General features: G+C 38.9%; 1 protein-coding gene across 1 annotated transcript in view; it reads left to right on the top strand.

The window, feature by feature from the left end:
• The window catches only part of SPTBN5 (spectrin beta, non-erythrocytic 5), a 92,352-nt gene that overhangs the window by 48,933 nt on the left and 20,187 nt on the right, over positions 1-23,232 (top strand). Inside the window, exons 34-46 of the mRNA XM_090141997.1 lie at positions 3,275-3,379; positions 4,352-4,537; positions 7,641-7,796; positions 8,420-8,611; positions 9,234-9,329; positions 11,371-11,489; positions 12,059-12,173; positions 14,004-14,117; positions 15,377-15,498; positions 16,138-16,300; positions 18,550-18,738; positions 19,729-19,806; positions 21,289-21,461. Coding sequence (XP_089998123.1) covers positions 3,275-3,379; positions 4,352-4,537; positions 7,641-7,796; positions 8,420-8,611; positions 9,234-9,329; positions 11,371-11,489; positions 12,059-12,173; positions 14,004-14,117; positions 15,377-15,498; positions 16,138-16,300; positions 18,550-18,738; positions 19,729-19,806; positions 21,289-21,461 — 1,808 coding nt within the window. The remainder of the gene's footprint in view (positions 1-3,274; positions 3,380-4,351; positions 4,538-7,640; positions 7,797-8,419; positions 8,612-9,233; positions 9,330-11,370; positions 11,490-12,058; positions 12,174-14,003; positions 14,118-15,376; positions 15,499-16,137; positions 16,301-18,549; positions 18,739-19,728; positions 19,807-21,288; positions 21,462-23,232) is intronic.

The following is a 23,232-nucleotide window of genomic DNA, read 5'->3' as shown; positions in this document are numbered from 1 at the left end:
CTGTGTATATAGTGCTATTTTACTTCAAATGAACATATTTTTTGAGATGGACTTTGCATTTAATTCTGTGTTAGCTCATACATAAGAGTTTCTATCATGACAATATGCCTGAATCTATATAATGAGCTCAGAAATAGTGAAAAACTCCACTTGAAGTGGAGATAAAACCTCGTTTATGTTCTTTGCATTGTTAATAATTTGGCTATTTGCTACATGTTCTGTTTCAAATATCAGAGAGGGCCAAGTCTACTTTGTGGTTTTAAGCATCTTTGCAAAGTCTCCAGTTAAAAATGAGTCAACTGTATAGTGAGTGGTCAGGTCTCCAATGCTTTTTGCGGCTGAGAATTAGATTCCTGATGATGGACCGTGATTCATAATGAAAACAAACTTGAAAGAAAGTTTATACCTGCTGTGTGCTGTGGGAGGCCCTAGTAGGTTACCTGAGGAGAGCTATGCAATGTTTTTGTATTTGAAATTAACACGTCACTTTCAGAGTAGGAGTTTGGGAACCTGTCTGAAGCCATTCCCTATGCCAGAAAATGATGTAATTGGCCAAGGGCCAACATCATATTGTGGGAGCTAGTGTCTGTTCTGCTTTAAGATTGATATAACAAATGCTTAAATGAAAAACTGTTGCTGTTCTGATTCTAGCAATTTCTGTAATAAGATTTCTGTTTACAAGATAAATGGAAAGTTTTTATCTCGTCAGCTCTCCAAGTAGCATTGTTATTGCTGCTGACGCTGGCTTCTTATAAGCACATTGCAATTGCCTCTCCTGCAATGTGTGCAGCCACTTTTTTAACAGTTTTCTTTTTCAGATATGGGTTCTCACGCACACTTGCATGAGCTTCTACTTTGGGGGCCCGCTCAAAAGTCAGAAGCACTTTTTCCACTGCTCTAAGAGCTCAGGGAATGGGGCTTGAACGTATTACCCATGCATAGTGATTTTCATTAGGAGCAAGACACCAAGCAGTCAGAGGCAGCTGATTATGACTCACTGTCCCACACCCCTGCTCTCAAATGTCTCTCTTTTCCAAGGAAAGTAACCGTCCCTACCAGCAGATGTCCCTTTGCTTTTTCTTCCACCATAGATTATAAGAGCAGGAAAACTACTGGCAATTTCTTCATGTAGAACGTTGTAGTTTCACTGCTAACAGTTGGTAAATAAAGGAGCAATATGTGGAAAATTGTAATGATTTTCTTTTTCCTTGGAAAATCCTTTTTTTTTTTTTAACAGAAATGATAATAATAATCCACCAAATAAGGTAGAGAAACTACATTGTCTTTAATGCAGCTGTTAAAACATGAATGTAGAGGTGCAGTATGTGGCTCTGTGTTCATATATAGCAAATAGAACTGAGAAGTGTCAGCTGATAGCTTTGTTTCTGTGTCAGCTAACAGCAAAGTAGAAATGGAAGCCAATTATAAGTGGCTTAATGCAGCATTAGAGCAAACAGATGTGCATGGAATTTTTCTTCCACAAGAGCAAACCAAACACAAAAACACTCTTAGAAAAACAGTCTTTCATAAGTTTATACACTTGATGATTAGATAGATCAAAGGATTAAAGTTTCAATGACAAAATACCTGCATTCTGGTTGGAATTGTATTTAATATTTATGGGTCAGACTTCTTAAAAATGTAGACCTATTGTACATGGCCTTCCCCTCTTCCTGACAGTGATTACTGTGTTGGGATTTACTCATGTCTCTTCTGACACTCTGCATGGATTAGTACAGAGCAGTTTGAGCATCTGGTCTGGGCATAATATTCTTCTGTACATTTTTCTCTATGCGCAAAATATTTCACTCATTAACTCCCAAAAATGAACAAGAAAGTCAGACTAAGTCTAGTTGTAAGTCCTCTAAGCCAGAGAGGCCAAGCAGAGTGGCATTGCCAAGCTCTATCCATCAGCTGGAGATGAAGGTGACAAAGCAAGTGCCATCTGTGTCAGAGAATGGCCAAGGCTGCCTGGGCCTGTTGGTGCTGTGGGTGTGGATTCCATTACATGTAGAATGTGCCTAGGAAACATCTTCAGAAAATTCCACGGAGACAGAATGCATGGAAGAAGTAATTGTGCAACCAATTTTCTTAACATCAGGAAGGAGTCAACAAGCCCAGCGGTGCATTAGGGATGTACAAAGTTTCGTTAGAAAATATCATAAGAGTATTAAAAGTGACTAGTGAAACAGTTTCCTTAAAACTGATTTTTTTTTAATCTTAGACTACAGTCTTACTACCTCAGAGACTGACATGATGGTAAATAAAATTAATGCCAGACAGTTGGAAACGCAGCATGAAAAAATAGCAGATCTAATATGCTTGTTTCAGCTACAACATTATCAAAAGATCATAGAATCATATGATATTTTTCATAAATAATCAGCTGAACAAATACAGGATAGAAACAAACTGGTCTTATAGCAGTTCTTCTAAGAAGATTCTGGAAACTTAATGCAGTTTACAAGGTGAATTTGAGTTCAAGGTATTGCATAAAAGATAAGCACCATACACAAATGCATGATTTTTTTCAAAAGGCACCAGAAATAAGCTCTCTGCTACCTTCACTCTGGCAGATTCAGCCAAGTACTGCATCAAATCGTAGGAAGACCATTTCAAAATAAGTGGAAATGGAGAAAACCCAGGAGAGAGCAATGAGAATAATTAGAAGTCAAGAAGACACAGCATCTGTGGAATGATTGATCTGCTCCAGTGTAGTTTTAGTGAGAGATGATAGAAATACCTATTAAGCCTACGTGAGCCTACAAAAATGTACAAAGCTGAAGCAAATGTAAAAGAAATTATTTTCTTTCTGTGTTAAGAGGGCAGAATGTAATGAGATGAAATATTAGCAATGCATTTTCAGGTTATGTATTTGGAAAATCTTGTTAATAGTGATGGCAATAAAGCAGTGCAATAAATTGCCAAGACTATAAAGTCTGTGTTATGGGATGTATTCTAAGAAGAAACTATAAGGCACGTCAGACATGGCAGTGTTGATCTGGTTTTGGATTACAAGAATGGCTGTTGAACTTACCAGCTTTGTGATTTAGAGAAAGCAGAGACAGGTCAGTTTACACAGTAGGACCTGCTATTGTATCTCTTTCTTACTCAAGACCATAAAGCTCTGCTATTTCATTTCCAGTTTGAATTGCCTTCTACTCCTTTTATTTCCTCTCAAGTGTGCTGTAGAGCTAATATCCCTTCTCATATTTATGAATTGGGATTATGTGATGTTTAATCAAGTGAGAGAAATATTAAATGTTTTTTGTAGGTTTATTTGAAAAGCAGTGACCTTGGAAGCTCTGTAGATGAAGTAGAGCAACTGATTAAGAAACATGAGGCTTTTGAGAAGCTACTGGCATCACAGGATGAGAAGGTACAGTAAAAATAAGGAATATTCTACCAATATAGGAGCTGGAATAATTCTATTTGTTTTTTTTAATGTGGCAACAGATGAAATTGCTGAACAGATGTGATGTGCCTGATATGCTTGAATCAGAGAAAAATGGGGAAGCTTAGTGAAATAACAGACAGAGTAGTGGAGAAAAGTGTTAAACAATCCATGTCCAAGTCTTGTCTGCATTGTCTTGAAGTAGATGAAAAAAACACTTAGAAAATCAAATACTGGGACTTAGGAGGAAAAAAGATACTTAAAGCAGACCATACTATGTTATGGATACCAGAAGTTTTCACCTTTTTTTCTTAAAAAGAATGTGGCTTTTGAAGCATGTAAAATACAGTATGTCAGAGTTGATGTTTTGCTAATTATTTCAATATATGTTTATTATATAATGTCTTACTAAATTGTCTAGTCTCTTTGCATCTGTGGAATTGAAGCTGGACTGCTCACCCACACCTAAAAGAATCTGGTTGGCTGATGGCCAGTTGCTGTAATTCACCCGTGCTAGGGCTAAGCTCTGAAACCTGGGCCCGTGCCTGTTTCTCCAGATGGAATGAGCTCCCAGCCCTGTACCTGCTCCCTGGCAGATTTATTGTTGGGTTGAGAACTACCTCCCAACACCTGATTTCCACAAAACAATAAAATCCAGGCAGTCATAAGTGCCAGGCTTGCTCTATGACTCCTTGCTCCAGCTGATCAGAGGGAAAAGGACTCCTGTAGCTTATTTCATCTAAATAATCACAGCGTGCTAAAGTAACAAATGATAAGGATATAGTGGATATGTTGTAGTACTGGGCAGAGGGCATTGTGGGGGAAATGCTGATTAACCTGTCCCTAATATTTTTTTTGCTCCTTCCAGCAAAAATGGTATGGAAATTAGCCTGAAGTTTTATTTCTTTAACACCACTTGAAAGCAATTAATTGACTTTAGATTTGTTGCCTTCTCAGATGATGTCTCTTCAAGAACAAGCGAACAAACTAGAAAAGGATGGTGGATTGGATGGGATACAGATTCAGCACAAACTGAACACCATTCTTCAGAGGAAGCAGCAGATCAAGAATCTCTCCCAAAGCAGGAGAGAAAAGCTGCAGACTGCCCTTCTTCTGGCACTTTTCTATCAGAACTTGGCAGAGGTAAGAGAAATTTAGATGAGGGTGGGAGTAGAAGAATGGGGAACTGCTTACATCTGTCGGATAAAGTTCTTGTTCTTGCCAGAGATTAGCTGAACTGATAATTTACTGAGATGGCAACTGCTGTACTGCTGCATTCATGTGGTAGCTGAGCCAATACCATTGCTTTTACTATATGTACCATTGTTGTGGGATTGTGACCATTCGAGCTTCTTTACGCATCAGGAGTCCTGATAAAACAAAACTAATCAAAAAGTAACTGCCAGCCACTACTTTGTGCTTCCTTTAGGGGGATAGAAAGAGTTTTAAGGCAGAGTGAACACAGTGTGGAAAGCAATATGGCAAGGGCACCAAGCTCTACCAGTGGATGCTTACTGAAGGCCTTCAAAACAATTCTGTAAGTGAGCATAGTTCTTCAGCTACAGTAGGTGTGTCTCTACAGATTAGGTTAGCCTGTATCCAGTTCTGGCCATAGTCCTGTAACCAAGCAGCTCTGTTCCTGGCACAATGGTTGGGAAGATACAACAGGTTGGTTTTTCAAAGGATAACACCGTGTTGTGACTGAAAAATGTCTTAACATCCAGTGTGCTGGCATGGGCAACAGCACATAGACAAGAAGGGACATTTGCAAACAGTCTTGCTGGTCTGATAAGCCCTTCTGTTGCTACATCCCTTAGAACATTCTCCATGTTTTAAAGAAAAACTGCAGGTACTTGTCACTTCCCATTCCACAAAAAGGGCACTTGTCCTGATGCAGTTCAAATTAGGGTTGTCGGCAAAGACCTATTTTACACTTCTTCAACCAACTTCTAACAACCAAATTTTAAAATAAATAAATAAATAGCTAGTAAATTCCATTTATAACAAAATATATTTAGAGCTCCCCCAGTAATGATCAAATAATTTAAATATCCTCTTTTTTGGCTACACTGATGAGCCAGAGGTACACTCTGCTTTTTAAAATAAACTTTATTAGGAATTATTTACGCAGTCAAATATTAACCTGTATCGTTTAGCCATACCTTTCCTACCACATGAATGAATTCACCAATCACAGTCAGTCCATCTTGTGGCCTAGAAGTGGATGGAATGGACAGTGCATTGCACAGTGCTAACATTTTCAAAAGAACGCTTGTGCCTCTGATGAAAAGGTCACATACCTGCTAACATCTACTCTAGTGGAGAAACTGTCATGTGCTCCTAGAGATACAGTCAACCTCTTCACTAAGATTGCTTCTTAATTGCTTCCCATCTGCCTATAATGTCAAATCACTGCTTGGACTGGGGTCCTCCTTCATTCCATCATCGTGAATAACACACAACACAGCATATGGCCCTGTATAGTGAGGAATTTCTCTGTATTGATTCAGCCAGGAGTTCTGCAGAGAGTTTTTGCTCTCAAAGTAACTACTCATTTAGTCTGTCAATCTAAAGTCATTGCCTACTGCTACAGAATGTGAATGCCACCGAGGAATTAAAAAAAAATCTTACAGTAATATTTCTTTTCCTCTTTGGTTGAATGGAATGCTTAACTTAAATTTAGCGATGTTCTGGGTGTGTGTGAGTTCATTTATGAGGACAGTCCCCAGAGGAGAGTTAAACTGCAGAGATGAGTTTTGAATTTAATTGTGCAATCTGTGAGGTCATTGTTTATTCTTATTTATTGGGAGTCTCCTTCTCTAGAGGTATTCAGAACTTGCCTGAATGCTTTCCTGTGTAATTTACTCTTGGGAACCTTCTTTATCAGGGTGGTTTGACTCAATGATCTCCAGGGGTTTCTTCTAACCCCTTCAATTCTGTGATTCTGTGATAGTACAGGTTCCACCCCCCTGAAAATCCTTACTCCATAATTAATTTTAAGTAATTTCCACTGGTCAAACACTTTTTTGTGTGTATGCTTGAAATACTTCTGTTAATAAAAAATCATATTCATTTTGAAAGCATAGATTTCTAGACTGATAGAGCCCACGTTTTTTTTATGAGTCCCACTGAAATAAGACTGTTCTTATGTACCTGCACTGAGTATAGCACTAGGCTCACTGTCCTTGTCTTCAGTAAAGTGAGAATAAATTAAGCCAATAAGAGTGCAGATGTGTTTTTTTTAATAGTTTTATTCAATTTGCCATAAAGCCCTTGCCTATTATTAGAAAATAGGAGAGAAATCACCCTTTGAGAGGCAGTGTGCAGGGAATACATTAGTTTCCCAACCTAACTGCGCAGATGAGCCTCTCTCATTCAAATGAGAAGTCAGTTTAAGTGACCTCAAAGTGTTAATATGTGGCTGGGTAATGGGAGAAGGCCCTAGCTTGGGAGGAGGGTGTCAGAAATGAAAACAGCAGATGACTGCTGTCCTGGGCAACCTTGACATAAGGCAAGAGACTCCTCTTTGAATCTCTAGCTGTACTTTTGAGGGAAATGGTTTCAGGAGAGTGTGCTGTTAGTGAAAACAATTTTTATTGTCTGTAAAATTTCAGCAGCTGAAATAATACTTAAAATTTTTAATTAACTGAGAAAATCTTCCAGTTGTCAGCCCTTGTATGTACTGCAGTACCACAAGGACAGCCAAGATGCTTTGAAACTGATAAGGCTGGCTTCAATTTGCTGTTCTTTAGTCACTGAAGTGGTCTGAGGACAACAGAATCAATTATAGTGTATGTCAAGTGTTCAGTTGTTGCTTTGATGCACAGAAGATATTTGTGTCAATGCAAAGTGATTAAGTTTAGCAAACTTTAAAAATAAATGTGGAAAAGTCACTATCCTATTGTCCATTTCCTTCTACATAAGTGTAAACCTCCTAAGAAAGAATTTCTTAGGAGAAATGTGTAACACTTACATTATTAGTCTTCATGGTTCATCTGGTGGTCCGAATGTGATGTTCCTGATTAGAATATTTCAAATGTTATGAAGTGTAACAGCAAGGAATTTTTTTATTATTCCTGTTGTCAGATAAAAATTATTTTCATTTCTACCTGCTTTTATTTCAAGTAGAATAGTTCAGAAACTGAAGAGCCCAGGGATAGGAAACTTCATAGAACAGTGTACTGAGAAGAGACCCCAGGATGGCATCTAGTTGTCATGCTAACTTGAGTGCTTCGTGCTGCTACAGGCAGAAGACTGGATCAGTGAGCGCATGCAGAAGCTAGAGGATCCTTCCGTACAAGATCCCCGCAATCTGCAGGACAAAATGAAACTGCTGCAGAAGCATCAGGTCTTTGAGGCAGAGATTCTAGCAAATGAAGAAATCATCACAGCTGTTAATAAGGTAACGCTAACACTCTGCTAGTGTTTTTACAGATCACTGCAGGTTATCTAAAATGGAATGAGAAAGATGGATAGCTTCCTCACCATCTCTTTACCATTTTTTTCTACTCATTTAACAAGAACCCAGTTACTATGCCATGGAAATGGAATCCCATTAATTTAAAACAGAGAGATTTCTCAATTTATCTCTCCAGGAGACTTCCATCTTTCCTTATTGTCCAAAGAGAAAGATATCACCAGCTTCACTCTTTGAATCACCCTTGTGGAAGTGATTACTTCCGCAAAAAGTAAATAGGATTTCATGCTCAGTTGCCGAACAAACTCATTGAACATAAGCAAATCATATAGTTGAAGGGTATAATCATCTGTAATGTCTCTCTTATGCTCTCACTCTATGAATTTCAGCCTTGGCAGTTGAATGTTCAAATCTGGTGTGTTTGATTAGCTTCCAGATGTAAGAATATTACAACTGAGCTGTATTACTTGGGAGCTGAGAAATTAGTAAGTCATTGTGCAGTGCCAGTTAGGGAAGTAGCAGTTCTTCTGGAAAACTCTTGTAACATAGTAATGACATTAGAAGTCAGTAGTAACCTTCATATCTAATTCCCTCTCCTGGATGTAAAGAAAGGAGAAGCCCTGATTTCAATGGGCCACCCAAAATCAGGGGAGATCCGCCGTCAGGTCCGCATGCTTCAGGAGCATTGGGAGAAGCTGAAGAGAGCTGTTGCTGCCCGTGGAAAGATGCTGGAGGATAGTCGGGATTTCCTGGAATTTCTCCAGAAAGTTGACCAGGTGGAAGCCTGGATCAGAGAAAAGGTAAATTAATTCTAATATTTAAACCAAGCAGCACACTAGAGACTTGCTGTATCACAACAAATGTGTGATACATGTCAACCTCCAGGCTATTTTCTTAGGGCCTTCCTCATGAGAGAATCATGATGTGCTCTACAAACAACATGGAAGGAATAATTCAACAGATTCTAAAACTTTTCTAGAGAGTTTCTGTGCCAAATTTGGTTGAACAGCACTAACACATCACATGTGAAGTGTGCACATAAAGAAGCTGTGATTATTATTCTCGTGTGTCTCTGTCAAAACAGACCTAAAAGTACACTAAAATAGAAGGGACTTCAAGCATGTGGCAACTGGCATTCAGTTTCATTGTCTGTCAAATCTTCAAGTTTCTCTTTGAAGGAAGAGTCATTAATCCACTAAGTTTTCATTTGGAGGCTGTTTCATAATCAGTAATAGATTGGAAAAGGAATTGGGGTTAAGTCTCATCATTAGCTAAAGATCAGAAGTGACTACTTCAGAAGTTGTCGGTCAGTGATTCACAGAGAAAATCACAGAACTTTTTGCAGCACCATAAGCACTGGAATGTGTTATATTCTTGTACTCTTCACCTGAGTGTTTGCCTATCCGCTGCTTCTTTCCTCAGGAAGTCATGATTAACATAGGTGATGTGGGTAATGACTATGAACACTGTCTGCAGCTCATGAAAAAGCTGAATGAGTTCCGTGGAGCAACATCAGGGGTAAGAGATGTTTTCCTTTCCTGTTTCCACGTAGCTTGTGCTAGAAGCACAATTAACTTTTTAGCTTATTCAGATAGTAAACACAATTCCTTTATTCTGAGAAGATGAAAGATCAGGGAAGTAGGAAGCATTATCACCTCCTAAGCTATTGAAATGATCTTCAGCTCCCTCTGGGAAAGGTGTGAGACTATCTAGCAAGACAATATATTTGTAGTAGCCTCTCTTTCTGTCTTTATGAACTATACAGATGTGGACAAACAGATCTCCATGTCACACAAGAAAGATCTCTGTGCATACTTGCTAGTCTGGACTATTAGGCCTATTTGAACTTCATGATTGAGGTTTACTTCTATGTGCACTCATAATATTCTCATTATGCTGTTTACCTTTTATACTATTTGCCAGTTACTGTATTGCCAGCTCCCATCTTCTCTTTCTGTTACCTATTAGCAGAAGAAAACAATCTTCTTTTATGCAAAATAAAAGCATAGATGTACATGACACCTGGGGGAAAACTCTGAGCTCCCATTTCCAGAACCCAGCAAGATTTTCTGCAACAGTACATTAGATCTGGTCAGAAAGCCAAAACACTTGAATTTTAGCACCATGGAATCAGGGAAGTGAAGTGACCTTCATTCACCCTTCAGTCCACACCAGCTAAATTGTGAACTAAGAGTTCTGCTATGAATTGTACCAGCAAAAAAGAAGGATAGAGACAGGAACCGTATAAGACTGAAAAAAGAAGTATTTAGACTGACTAAGGTAGATCTTATATGCCCTTGGTCTTCAGTACTGCCTGCTTCTCTAGGCACTGCTTCTTTACCACTTTAAACGTGACTCCTAGAGGAGACTACTGAGACTGATACCTTCATAGCTGGTGCTTGAATATACAGTGCTTTATAGGATGATCCAAACAGAAGCAGGCTGGTCTTGGCACAGTGTGTGCATCCATTTAGTCTAGATTTCCCCACTAGACAAATCTGAGAGCAGAGTGGGGATCAACTATCCCACATTGATGGTTGCCAAGTTTTCTACTCAGACTGTTTTATTGTGTTGCTAGCTCCCAGGAGAGGAGACTGAGGTTTCTGAAAAAGCAATATGTGGCTGTCTACTGGTTTATCTTGTTTACTTTATGGCTGTTCATAATACTGAAGTACATATGGAAATAGACATCTTGGTATGAATGAACCATAAATAAAATTCAGATTGAATAAATACTTCTATTAAAAAATTGCTGGCATCTGGCAACTGTGCTTCTACTACTCCAGTGATTAATGTCTCCCCTTTAAGCCTATGATTTACTGGTCTTGCAAAAATATAGAATGTTTTTTGAATCCTGTAGCAGTATTCTGTATTGACTATCCATCATGCTTCAAAAGAATTATCCATTATAGTCCAGAAGATATATTTGCAATGTGCAACTATTATCCTTCCTGTAGTATATATGTTACACGGGAAGAAAATTGAAAGGATTAGCATACCTTTCATTATGCAATGATGTTTCTTCTAAGGGAAAAGCAACGACACATCTTACTATCCAATTTATGAATTGTCTCGGTTTCTTTAGACTGTATAGATTTTAAGGCTGTTGTCCATGATATGGAACGAACTTCTGGACAGATGCCAATGTAAAGTTAAGAGCCACAAGTCTTTTATCTGTTTGATGGAGGAACAGTCTGCCACATCTCATCTGTTTCACAGCAGTCACCTATGTAACCAGCAGCTGCAGTTATATTTCCTCAGCATATGCGCCCCTGCTGGAATGCCTGGCTTAGAAGAGAAGCTCTAAGAGTCTTTATGTAGTCCTAAATCACTGTTAAATCTGTGTATCATCATTACACAGTGTATCGTCATTAATGTCCTTTCTTGCTCGAACTGTCAGCTCATCTGGGACTGACAATAAGTGTGATAATAAAGCTGATTGAAATTTCTGGTAGTGAAATATAAATCTTGCTTGTCGCTGCTATTGTTGTTTTGCATGTGTCAGACTTGGTCACAAGCATTTTGAACATATACCTGAGCTCCTTTGTTCGCTTTACAGGAGACAACAGTGGATGATGCTCACATCAAGGCTATCAATGCCCTGGCCATGAAACTGGAGAGACAAAACAAGGAAGAGACAAAGACAATATATCAGCGCCGGAAGCAGCTCAATGAGAAGTGAGTATGCTTTTAAATCTTTTACATAAAATAAAAACAGAAAGGTACGATGAGGAATTTTAGGTGGGCTGGGCTAAGTGGAGTAATGTATGTTTTCTTTAATATCATGACTAGCAGACTTCATGCACTAGAGCTGCCTTTCAAGATTTCAGAGCAGTTAGCCAAGAAGACTTCTTGTCCTGCAGGGCTGAAGTTGTGTCTGTCCTTGGAGGCAAACAGGCTTTTTCACTGCATTTTACAGACCATGTTCATGAAGCTAAGACACTTCTATCTGTTCAAAAAGTTGCCCTGGTGAAGTGCATATTCTTTCTGCTACTTCACAGTCCACTAGCTAAGGTAATTTAAGGAAACGTGTAGCTTTTACTTTCTATGCCATCCTGAAAAACTTGGAACGAATATAGCCAGGTAGTTTCATCAGGCTGATGTTTCATGCTGCATCTGGTTGGGGATCAGTACACAATGTAGCTCAGAAATCTAGACTTTCTTCCTTAGGACTGAGATTATGAAACTCAGTTGTGGAAGTTTTCACCTCTGAAATACACTCCTAAAATATTATTTTCCAATAAAAGGTGGAACAGTTTCCATGGTAACCTGAATGCGTACAGGAGGAAATTAGAAGGAGCCCTGGAGATTCATGCCTTGATAAGAGAAATTGATGACATCACAGAGAGAATTACTGAGAAGGTGAGTTCCCAGATTTGGATTAATTGACATGGGAAAATGTTCTGCTTTCTGAGTGATAAACTCAGGTATCTGTATTACTGAAGATATACTGACTATCTAGCGGAGCCCTTGACAGTTGTCTATGTATCAAGTCTGCAGGAAGATGTTAAACACATTGCAGATTACCAGTCCTTAAGTCACTCAAGGCTAAAAAGGTAAATTTCAAAGTAAATTTTGAATTCCAGAAGTTAGATGAACTACCATAGAACTTGACCTGAATTATCACAGAATCACAAGGTTGGAAACAATCTATAAGATCATCTAGTCCAACTGTCCTCTCATTACCATTGCTACCACAAGCTATTAAACCATACCTTGCAGCTCCTCATCCAGGCGCCTCTTGAACACTGCCAGGGACGGCGATTCCACCACCTCCCTGGGCAGCCATTCCAGTGCCTGACCACTCTCTGAGAGAAAAAGTTTTTCCTCATGTCTAACCTAAACCTCCTCTGGTACAACTTGCGTCCGTTTCCCCGGGTCCTGTTTGTTGCCTGGGAGAAGAGGCCAAACCCCTCTTCACCACAACCTCCCTTCAGGAAGTTGTAGAGTGCAATGAGGTCTCCTCTTCTCCAGACTAAACAATCCCAGCTCCTTCAGTCGCTCCTCATAAGACCAGTGCTCCAGACCCCTCACCAGTTTCGTTGCCCTTCTCTGGACTCGTTCCAGGGCCTCAATGTCTTTCCTGTAGTGAGGGGCCCAAAACTGAACACAGTACTCAAGGTGCGGCCTCACCAGAGCTGAGTACAGGGGGATGATCACCTCCCTGCTGCTGCTGGCCACGCTATTTCTAATCCAGGCCAGGATGCCGTTGGCCCTCTTGGCCACCTGGGCACACTGTCGGCTCATGTTCAGTCTAGCATCAATCAACACCCCCAGGTCCCTTTCCTTTTCACAGTCATCCGGCCACTCGTCCCCAAGCCTATAGCGCTGCATGGGGCTGTTGTGGCCAAAGTGCAGACCTGGCACTTGGCCTTAATTAAATATCCACTTAGTTTGAATGTAGAAACTTCCAGTGTTCCAAATTCAAAGCTAGTTTGTTTAGGACTAACTTTCTTATCTTTCCCTGCTGTGCAATGTAGACAAATATGCAACTTTTATAAGTTCTATAAAAATCTCATTTATTTTTTTCTTCATGTGGAAGTACAAATGCCTATTCTGGTTTATAATTTTGAGATTAATAGAAGAAGACTTATATAAGAACTAATGACTTCATGGATATAACAAATACTGCTTATTGAACTGTAAGCCAGTAGTCAAATACATGGCGGGACTACTTCAGGTTACAAGACCACTGGTTTGAAATTTTTGTAACAACTTTTGTGAATGTATTTCTTTATTGTCTGTTATTTCACTTGTGATAGAGTTCTGAAGATTAACTTTTTCTCCATATTTTTGTGAAATACAGCTTTTGCAAGCTTCTGCAGCACAACTGAATGGGAAAAATTTGGCTATTCTGGGCTATGTGGCAAAAAAAAAAAAAAAAAAAAGAAAGAAAGAAAGAAAAAGGAGAGAGAGAGAGAGAGAGAGAGAAAATAAAGGTTGAGAAGTGTAGGGAAGCATTCCTGCCTTTCTGTTTAACATGTGAATGCCCAGATCTTATGTAGATCTGTGAATATTCAAAGTTCTTGTTCCATTTCTGTTGAGAGTGCAGACATAAAGAGTTCTATAGATACTTAAAAAGAAAATAAAAGCATTCCAATGGCAATAAAAAGAAGGGAATAAGGAAACGATTTGATAGAAGTAAAATATTACCCTTCTTCTTTGTGTCATCACCATTTACACTTCCTCCAGAGTGTCCTGATACAAGCACTGGATTATGGGAAAGATGTCGAAAGTGTGGAAAACCTTATTCGAAGACATGAAGAGATGGAGAGAGAAATCAATGTTATTAAGTCCAAAATAGAGGTAAGAAGTGAAAAAGTACAAAGGATACTATAAAAATTCTTACTTTTTGGAAATTTGATGCAAGCTCTGACATGTCTCTTCAGATCCATGAGTTGTACTGCAGCGCAGTTCAGAAATAAAACACAAAATCACAGTTCACATAGTTTTCTGATATAGCTGTCAAACCCCAGAATCTTAGGTCATAATTCCCTGATGAGTTCTTGCTGTTGTAAATTGCCCAGTTTGCATGGCTTAGGACTAATCTGAGCATTAATTACAGTTTTGAGTTCCTATATAACTACATAATAAAAATATGTATATATATTTTCTGATGAGCAGCAGTAGAAGAAATCCCATACCAATGCCTCACCATTTGCACTGTTGGCTGAAATAGTTTCATACAGAACATATTTTTGCAAACTTCCTCTAAATCTTTCCTTCACAATAGTATGCAAATTGTGACAATATATGTGATACCTTAACAGGCTGTGACTTTCTCAGTAATTCATATCTGAAATGTGGGTGTTTACTAGTAAGCAGTTACAGATAATGCAAGCAAGGCTGTTGTAGGGGAATACTGCATGGAAACTCAGAAAGATGAGCAAGGTTTTTAATGCTGCCACAAATACTGTGTACACAGCATAGTATCTGTACTTTTCTTGCGGATTAAAACCAGTCTGGCATGTTCTCCTTTCTGCCTAACTAAAGTTCTTCATTTTTATCAAGTTGATGTAGCTGTAGAAAAAAGATAACAAATGTAAATCTGGGTTGGTGAGTATTTGTGACTGTTCAGGCTGTTAATGAAAACAGTATCAACCAAAAGCCCACACTGGAAGTAGTGTTTTGATGCTGCTATTTGTTGAACAATATACAAAGGGCTTTTGAGTCCTCTGCTAAATGGCAAATCCGGTTGCTTCTGTTAACTGTCCATGGCTCCATGGCTCCTGCTACCTATCACAGTCAGATTAGGATAATAGAGGTTATGACTACCCCTTCATATTCTTCTCTGTTTGTCCCCATTCTGCAAAATTGCTTTCTTAATTGTAAATTAGCATTTGTGTGTGTGAAACAAAACAAATGTATCTTTCTCCACTTAGATGACTGCTCAGAAATCATATGTACTTTTTGTGCATATAATAACATATATATTTTAATATTATAATCTAGGTGTCCACTTTTGAAAACTAGAATCTTAAAATGAACTAGTTCTGAAAGGCAAATTCAGGAATGAACATAAGCTTTTTTTGGCATAAATTCACCCCATATAAATCTCTTTCAAGCCATTGGAATTGGAATCTTTCCGCCTTTCCACAAGGAATCCATCCATAAATGACAAGCTGACTATGAAGCAACAGGAGATGAAAAACAACTGGCTACGACTCCAGGGACAGGCCAAACAAAGGTAAAGGCTTCTTGTGGTCTGACTATCTCTCATCCAGAGCAAAGCTATTCCCTGGGGTAGCAGATCGTCTACTTGTCAGGGGATTTCCAAAAGTTTTTGAGGGTCCATTCAAAGCTTATACAGGTAGCTAGGACATCTCCATTTGGAACAAGAGTGACTTAGTGCAACAAAAGTTCCACAGATATGACTTCAGGAAAGTTAGTCCAATGACTTCCTAGCTTAAAATGACTTCCTTACTAAAATGTCTCAAGACTAACAGATAACATTTGTCACGAACATTTTGTGAAATACTTTTTTTTTCATGTTTCTCAAATATTTCTTTTCTTAAATATTTTCAAAACAAGAAAGACTTAGGCCTGAGCAGGAATTGTTTCTAGAAACAACAACTGTAAGGATCTTTACCTTTCATATTCTAATGAACTGTCATAAAAAAGAAGGCAAGCCTGTAGTCTCCAAGGCAGTGTGCATCTGTGTAATTTTGGTTTAATGTGAAAATGGTTAGGATCAGCAAGGGAAAGCAAGGAGGCTTGAATCCACTTCAGTTGCCTTCTCATAGGATACCTTCCTCTGCAAATGGGAAGGGAATGGGAACTAGACAACTCTGTGTTGGATAATGCTAAACTATACATTTTGTTGCAGGAAGGAGAAGCTGGCAGCCTCATATCAGTTGCAGAAGTTTAACTTTGAGATGAAGGAAATTATAGATTGGATTCAAAACATCAGAAGCTTAATGGAAGCAGGGGGGCTTCCTAAAAGCCTAAATGAAGCAGAAAGCATGATTGAGGAGCATCAGCAGAGAAAGGCAAGTATCATTATTGCTTCCAATTGAATATACTCATCTAGAGGGTAGCAACTCTGCCCATGGCAATACAGTTGAAACTTGATGAACTTTCAGGTTCGTTCCAACCCAAGCCATTCTATGGTATTGTCAATCAGTCCTATGGGAATTAAATGCTGCAGACACAGCAGAATTTCTGCTGCATGAATTGACAGTAACATGGTGAGAGTCTGATTCCAGTAACAGGCTAGTGACAGAGATCACCTAAGAACTAACAGAACTCTATCCCACAGGCTATTTAGGAGCTCATTTCCCAGGAAGCCAAATTACCGCTCACATCTTCTGCTATCCAACTCTGCAGGTGAAAAGCTGATTCAGTCTCAAAACATGCTCAGCTCTGATCTCTTACTCAGATTGCCAAGAAGTTAATGTCAGTCTAGCTTTGAGCTAGATTTTGTGATGCAAATTCCATTTTCCTGAGAAGAAAATAAAATCAGCAGTTTGTTTCATACAGAGCAGTAAATTACCATTGTATTGTACTGGACCACTTCATACATATCTCAGTACAAATCACAGAATCACAGAATGGCCAGGGTTGGAAGGGACCTCAAGGATCATGAATCTCCAACCCCCTTGCCACATGCAGGGCCACCAACCTCCCCATTTAATACTATACCAGGCTGCCCATGGCCCCATCCAATCTGGCCTTGAACACCTCTAGGGATGGGGCATCCACAACCTCTCTGGGCATCCTGTTCCAGCACCTCACCAGTCTCATAGTAAAGAACTTAAAATTACTACATAATCTTTTGATGGCTGATTTGGTTCGTATTTCTGATGGTTTTCTAAAAGGAGTGCTATTATTAACCTTAAAAAGAAACATCGATATTTTAATTTTTCCCACATGTATTAGCTATCTTTCAGTTCCTGTATTACCTCTTCTTTGTAGTTATATTTCCTTTTCTAAAAAAGCATATTCTCAGAATCATGGCTAATACTAACAATGAAAATCCTGTGCTTTGCACTTCCCATTACTAGCATGAATAATTTTAGATTCTAATTCATTTCCAGACCTGAATTTAGTGTCAAATACCTGATGCCCCCTCTTCTTTTAGTCTTCTGTCTGTTAACAGTCCTCTCTCAAGTCAAATATTTAGCTTTCTTTTTTTTTTCTTTTTTTTTTCTTTTTTTTGCCATTAATAATGGAAACAGTAGAAAACAATATAAAAAGCTCAACACGCTGTTATGTTGTATTTTGAATTTAGATAGTAACAAGATCTAGATCTAGATCTTGATCGTGCTAGTAAAGGAACCCAAGAATTCTAATGAGATGATCACAGAAAAGGTGAAATTCAGGGAATGCTTCCTTTTGCAGTGGGTTGACTAAACAAAATTGTAAGTCACAATAGAAAATGGATTTTTCTTTCTTTTTTTTTTTTTTAATCAAGTTAGTGGCTCAAACTATAGTCCTTAGGGGAGACTATATAGTTGACTGCAAAGCAGTAATCTGAATAAAAAAAATAGAATTGTATCTTACAGCTGTTTTGTCAAACTCTAGGCACCATCATCCTTCTTAAAAAAAAATCTCTAAGAGCAGCTGTAATTTCAGACACTTAGTAGTCCATGACATCATTTTTAAAGTGGCTTGCAAGTTATTGCACAGTATTATTTCAGTATATGGTTATTTTTATTTTCAAATGGTTTATATTAGGAATTCCACACTCAATTTGCAGAGCTCACTCTAGCTTTTAATCTGATAACCTTGAGGATTCAGTATAAAGGCATAATTCATTCCTCAGACCAGGATGAAAAGTTAAATATTTCATCTTAACACCATGGAATAAAGTAGAACAGTGTTTTTAATGTAATAATCTGATGCCAACTTACTTGGCAGGAGAGCAAAAACATCTAGGTGCTGTTTGTCTCACAAGAACCACCTTCATATAGGAAAACTCAGTGGGGGATACAGTAGTATGGGTGTTCAAAACTATGTTCATTTATATCTGAGCATTTTCCAATCTGTTTCTAATTGAATTCCAATTTGATTTGCAGGAGACCAGTTATTCCTAGAGCAATAAAGTCATATATTTTCCTCGTTTATTTTCTCTTAGGCAATTCTGTGCTTTTTCAGTAACATAGCTCAAAGACGAATGATTTTCCACACAAATATTAGTGTTGGAAAGTTACAGTCTATATTCTCCCCCTTAAGGCCTGTATTCTGAATAGTTGGCATACCATAAACCCTTGACATCAACTTTAGTAATATATTTTAGGAGGAGATTGAAGCACGAGTGGAAAGATTCAACTCTCTCAGTAACTATGGTCAACAACTTGCCAATTCTGGTCACTACGCAACCCCTGAGATTCATCAGTCTCTCTCCAGACTACAGAAAGCCTGGTCTGAATTGATCCAAGCATGGCAGGAGCAATATATAAAATTGTTTCAAGCACAAGATTTACAGGTAAGTAAAAAGACATTCAAAATGAAATACACACACAGCTTTTCTCAGTATAAACAGTGTATTTATAACAGGGGTTACCGTTAGTTGAGGATGATGTAATAACATCCAGTGTTTAACACTGGTTTTTGGAAGACGACTGAGGGCAGAACACATTCAATAATAGCAGGGCTTTTACTGTATCTTTAAATTCTGTCTTTACAAATTAAATACATTTTTCTTAAATGTACGACCATCTGCTTTTCAGAGGCCATGAAACTTGACAAAATTCAAATATTCATATAATTGGCAAAAGGAATATACTTGAAATAGAAAGTCCTACTAAATTCTAAAGTCTCTCCCCCAAGAAAAACAGTATGGACAGAGGCATATTTTTAAACAATTGGAAAAAGAAAACGGAAGAAAAATTTAGCATGGACAAAATCTAGTTTTCTCCCTCTGGCATTTTTTTCCTAATGTAAGAACTGTTTTGGCTGCAGTTTTCCAGAAACATAGCCTTGTAACCATCATCTCACTTTACAAAATTTCTGCTCAAAGTCAGAAATAGCTGAAAGAGAGATTTTACAATGTGGAATGTCAAGCGCCTTAAATAACAGCTTGTCCTACTAGACCCATCTAAAAAGCTTCACGTATATAAGAACTTAAACCATATGGTAAGGACTGCTTTCACTTCTGCTTCTTATGGATTACATTATACTTATTTCAGGCCAGTTGCTTTACATAACACCCTCTATACATCATTAGGAAACACACTGCAAGTACTTGTATTCAGTGTCTTAGACAAAAAGAAACAGTCATCTTATTAAAGAGAAAGCTACAACAATAATTGTTACATGCATGGTTTTGGCAGCATTCAATGCTTATTGCCATCCAATGCTCTTGTGGTTAAATTTTGCAAAAGCCCAAGCAATTTAGGTATTTTCAGCATATTCTGCCGAAGTCAGGTGTATCTATTTTACATCATGTTTATGATTATTTCTTCTCCCTGTGCAGAAATTCTATGGCTATGTGGAACAAACTGAGAGCTGGCTCAGCAGCAAAGAGGCTTTCCTAGCCAATGAAGATTTAGGGGTAGGTGCTCCAAGAAATGATAATTTTATCAGCTATTGGTTTGGAGGACAGGGAGATGTGAAGTATGATGATATGCTCCTTTCTTTCTCCATCTTTCTCCTTTCAAAGTTACTGCTTTGCCTAATTGATGACTTAGGGTCATGTTTCCTTCCTCAGTACTTTAAATGAGATGGGTTTCTCAGCCACTAGAGCAATGAAAGTCCAACTGCTCTTATTTTATTATAACAGGAAAAAAAGACTATATTTCTCTACCTGGTCTTACCTGACTCAAACAAATTTACTAGCAATGTACAAGTTGTCACTGTGGTCATTTCTGATATAAACAGTGTAGTTCTACTTTAGCTACTTCAGGTATCTGTAACACTGCAATAACTGAAACTACAGACTAATGCATGGGTTACAAAAGTCATGCAGGATGCTGGATATAAACTCTGATGCTTAGTTTACCTTTGGTACCTTGCATTAAATTAGCTGTCTCTGCAGGAATAGCAATTACATCTCAGAGTTCAGTGTAGACATAATTGGTACAAATCATATGAAAGACATCTAATGCTAGTGGCTCATGTCTGCTGTGTAATTTTAATTCTGGAGATATGTACTTACAGTCCCTCCACTGAAGTATAAAAGACTTAGAAGGATCTATTTTCCAGCCGTATTTAGCTCAGCAATGCACAGAGAACACCATGTGAGTACGTGCTTTTCCAGTGACTCATGTAAACACCCGGTACTTTAGATGTTTTTCTGGCCCATTTGGTGTGAACTTTTGAGAAGACAAGTTTCTCCAGGAGCTTTATAAAGTCCTCCAGAAAAGTGAGAAAGCAGAGTTTATTAAAGTAACATTTTGATGCTGATGATTCTAAAATTATAAGTGCAGAGGGGTGCTGAAAAGAGAGTTCTAAGTCTTTATGCTTTGGACTCATAAATGCTACATGAAGTCAGGTTCTATGTTTCTCCCCAGGTTAACTGTAAGGGCAGGCTCCAGTCCTCAGATTTAAATCTGGATCAGAACACTTCCAAAACCCATGGATTGAAACTGAGGCTCTAATTTCAATTTCTTTCTGTGGCATATTTGTTCATTTAACTCTGATCTCTCAGCATCCCATATTTGCTTCCAAAATAGGATCTGTCACAAGATTGATTTACGAGTACGAGGAGATCAGCTTTTTCTCCTGAGAAGTGTGAGATGCTCTTTGTAAATCAATAACCAGCAGAAGCAGCTAAGCATCCAGGAGTTTGTTCAGTTTTAATCCTGAACCAATGTTCTCAGGCCATGTAACAGTAATTTAAACAGTAATTTAACAGTAATTTAAACAGTAATTTAGACCCCAATTCTCAGATTCCATGCCAGTAAATTTCAAAGGCCAATAACTTTTCTTGACAGCTTGAAAATGTGGGGTAAATGCATTTAGCTTCTATATTATCACTGTGGTGGATGGAATGACTCTGATTGAAATCAGCTTCCCTTTGTTGAATTCCATCCAGGACTCAGTATCTAGTGTGGAGAGCCTGCAGCGGAAACACATGCAATTTGAAAAATCCCTGGAAGCTCAGATGGAGAAAATTGATGAGATGGCTTCATTTGCCCAGCAGCTAATTCAGAACAAACATTATGATTCGGACAACATCACCAACAGATGCCAGGCTGTTCTGAGGAGGTAAAATCAAAACTTCACTGTTTGCTACCCATCTCTCTTGCATTGAAACTCTGCCTCCGTAACTCTAACATCTTTAAATGTTTTAAGAGAACTGTAAACTCATTTGCATTTACTTGACTTTGCACTGCTATCTGTGGTCTTGCACAGCTTGCTTGAGTCTAGTTAAACAGGAGGTTTTCAAAACTGCAATTAAGGGGAGAGGTGAAATTCAGAAAAAGGCAGCATTCCTGTAATTCTATACCCTGGATGGCCCTAGAGACAGTGTTACAAACAATGCACAGAGTTCTGCTGTGCCATTAAATAATACTGTCATTAAATGCCATTAAGAAAAGGCATTTGCTACACAGTTGCTTTTTCTCTGATCTAATGGATTGATCTTAAAGCTCTGCTCAAATTATCCATAAGGGAATTTTACAGTTCTTTCTAATATGAATTACATTATTTTTCCTAGCACGTTGTATATTGTCCATCTTAACAAACATTAGAAATGATTATATTCCGTGCTATGGTAGACGAAAAGATGTGTGTAAAATCTACTAAAGAAATCAGAAATTGCTTACGATGAAAGTGAATGTCCAAATTTATTAATACAATCAAAATATTTCATGCCTGAATCAACATGAATAAAGTGATGCTTGGCCATATTTGGAAGAAAGATGAAAGGACGATGTAGTTTTGGCCTGTTACATGTTATTAGTGACAGATATCATAGAATCATAGAATCACTAAGGTTGGAAAAGACCCACAGGATCATCCAGTCCAACCATTCATCCATCATCAATGGTTCTCACTAAACCATGTCCCTCAACACAACATCCAAACGTTCCTTGAACACCTCCAGGGTGGTGACTCCACCAGCTCCCTGGGCAGCCCATTCCATCGCCTGACCACCCTTCCAGAGAAGTAGTATTTCCTAACGTCCAGCCTGAACCTTCCCTGGTGCAGCTTGAAGCCATTCCCTCTAGTCCTATCACTAGTCACAGGAGAGAAGAGGCTGACCCCCAGCTCACTACAACCTCCCTTCAGGTAGTTATAGAGAGCAATAAGGTCTCCCCTGAGCCTCCTCTTCTCCAGACTGAACAATCCCAGTCACTCCTCATAAGACTTGTGCTCCAGACCCCTCACCAGCTTAGTTGCCCTTCTCTGAACACACTCCAGGGCCTCGATGTCTTTCTTACAGCGAGGGGCCCAAAACTGAACACAGTACTCGAGGTGTGGCCTCACCAGTTCTGAGTACACGGGGACAATTACTTCCCTGTTCCTGCTGGTCACACTATTTCTGATACAAGCCAGGATGCCATTGGCCTTCTTGGCCACCTGGGCACACTGCTGGCTCATGTTCAGTCTAGCATCAATCAACACCCCCAGCTCCATTTCCTCTACACAGTCTTCCAGTCACTCTGCCCCAAGCCTGTAGCATCGCCTGGGGTTTACTGTGGCCAAAGTGCAGGACCTGGCATTTGGACTTGTTGAATCTCATTCCATTGGCTTCAGCCCAGCTATCCAGCCTATCCAGATCCCTCTGTAGGGCCTTGCTACCTTCAGGCAGACTGACACCTCCAGCCAGGTTGGTGTCATCTGCAAACTTACTGAGGGTGCACTCAATGCCCTCATCCAGGTCATCAGTAAAGATATTAAACAGGACAGGCCCCAGTACCGACCCCTGGGGAACTCCACTCGTAACCGGTCGCCAGCTGGATTTAACTCCATTCACCACCACTCTCTGGGCCCGGCCCTCCAGCCAGTTCCTTACCCAGCCAAGAGTGTACCT

The sequence above is a fragment of the Phasianus colchicus genome, chromosome 5 (assembly GCF_987193195.1).
Source record: "Phasianus colchicus chromosome 5, bPhaCol1.hap1.1, whole genome shotgun sequence".
In the NCBI taxonomy this organism is placed as follows: Eukaryota; Metazoa; Chordata; class Aves; order Galliformes; family Phasianidae; genus Phasianus; species Phasianus colchicus.
Note: the sequence above shows the minus strand (reverse complement) of the source record. Positions and strands in the feature narration are given on the sequence as shown.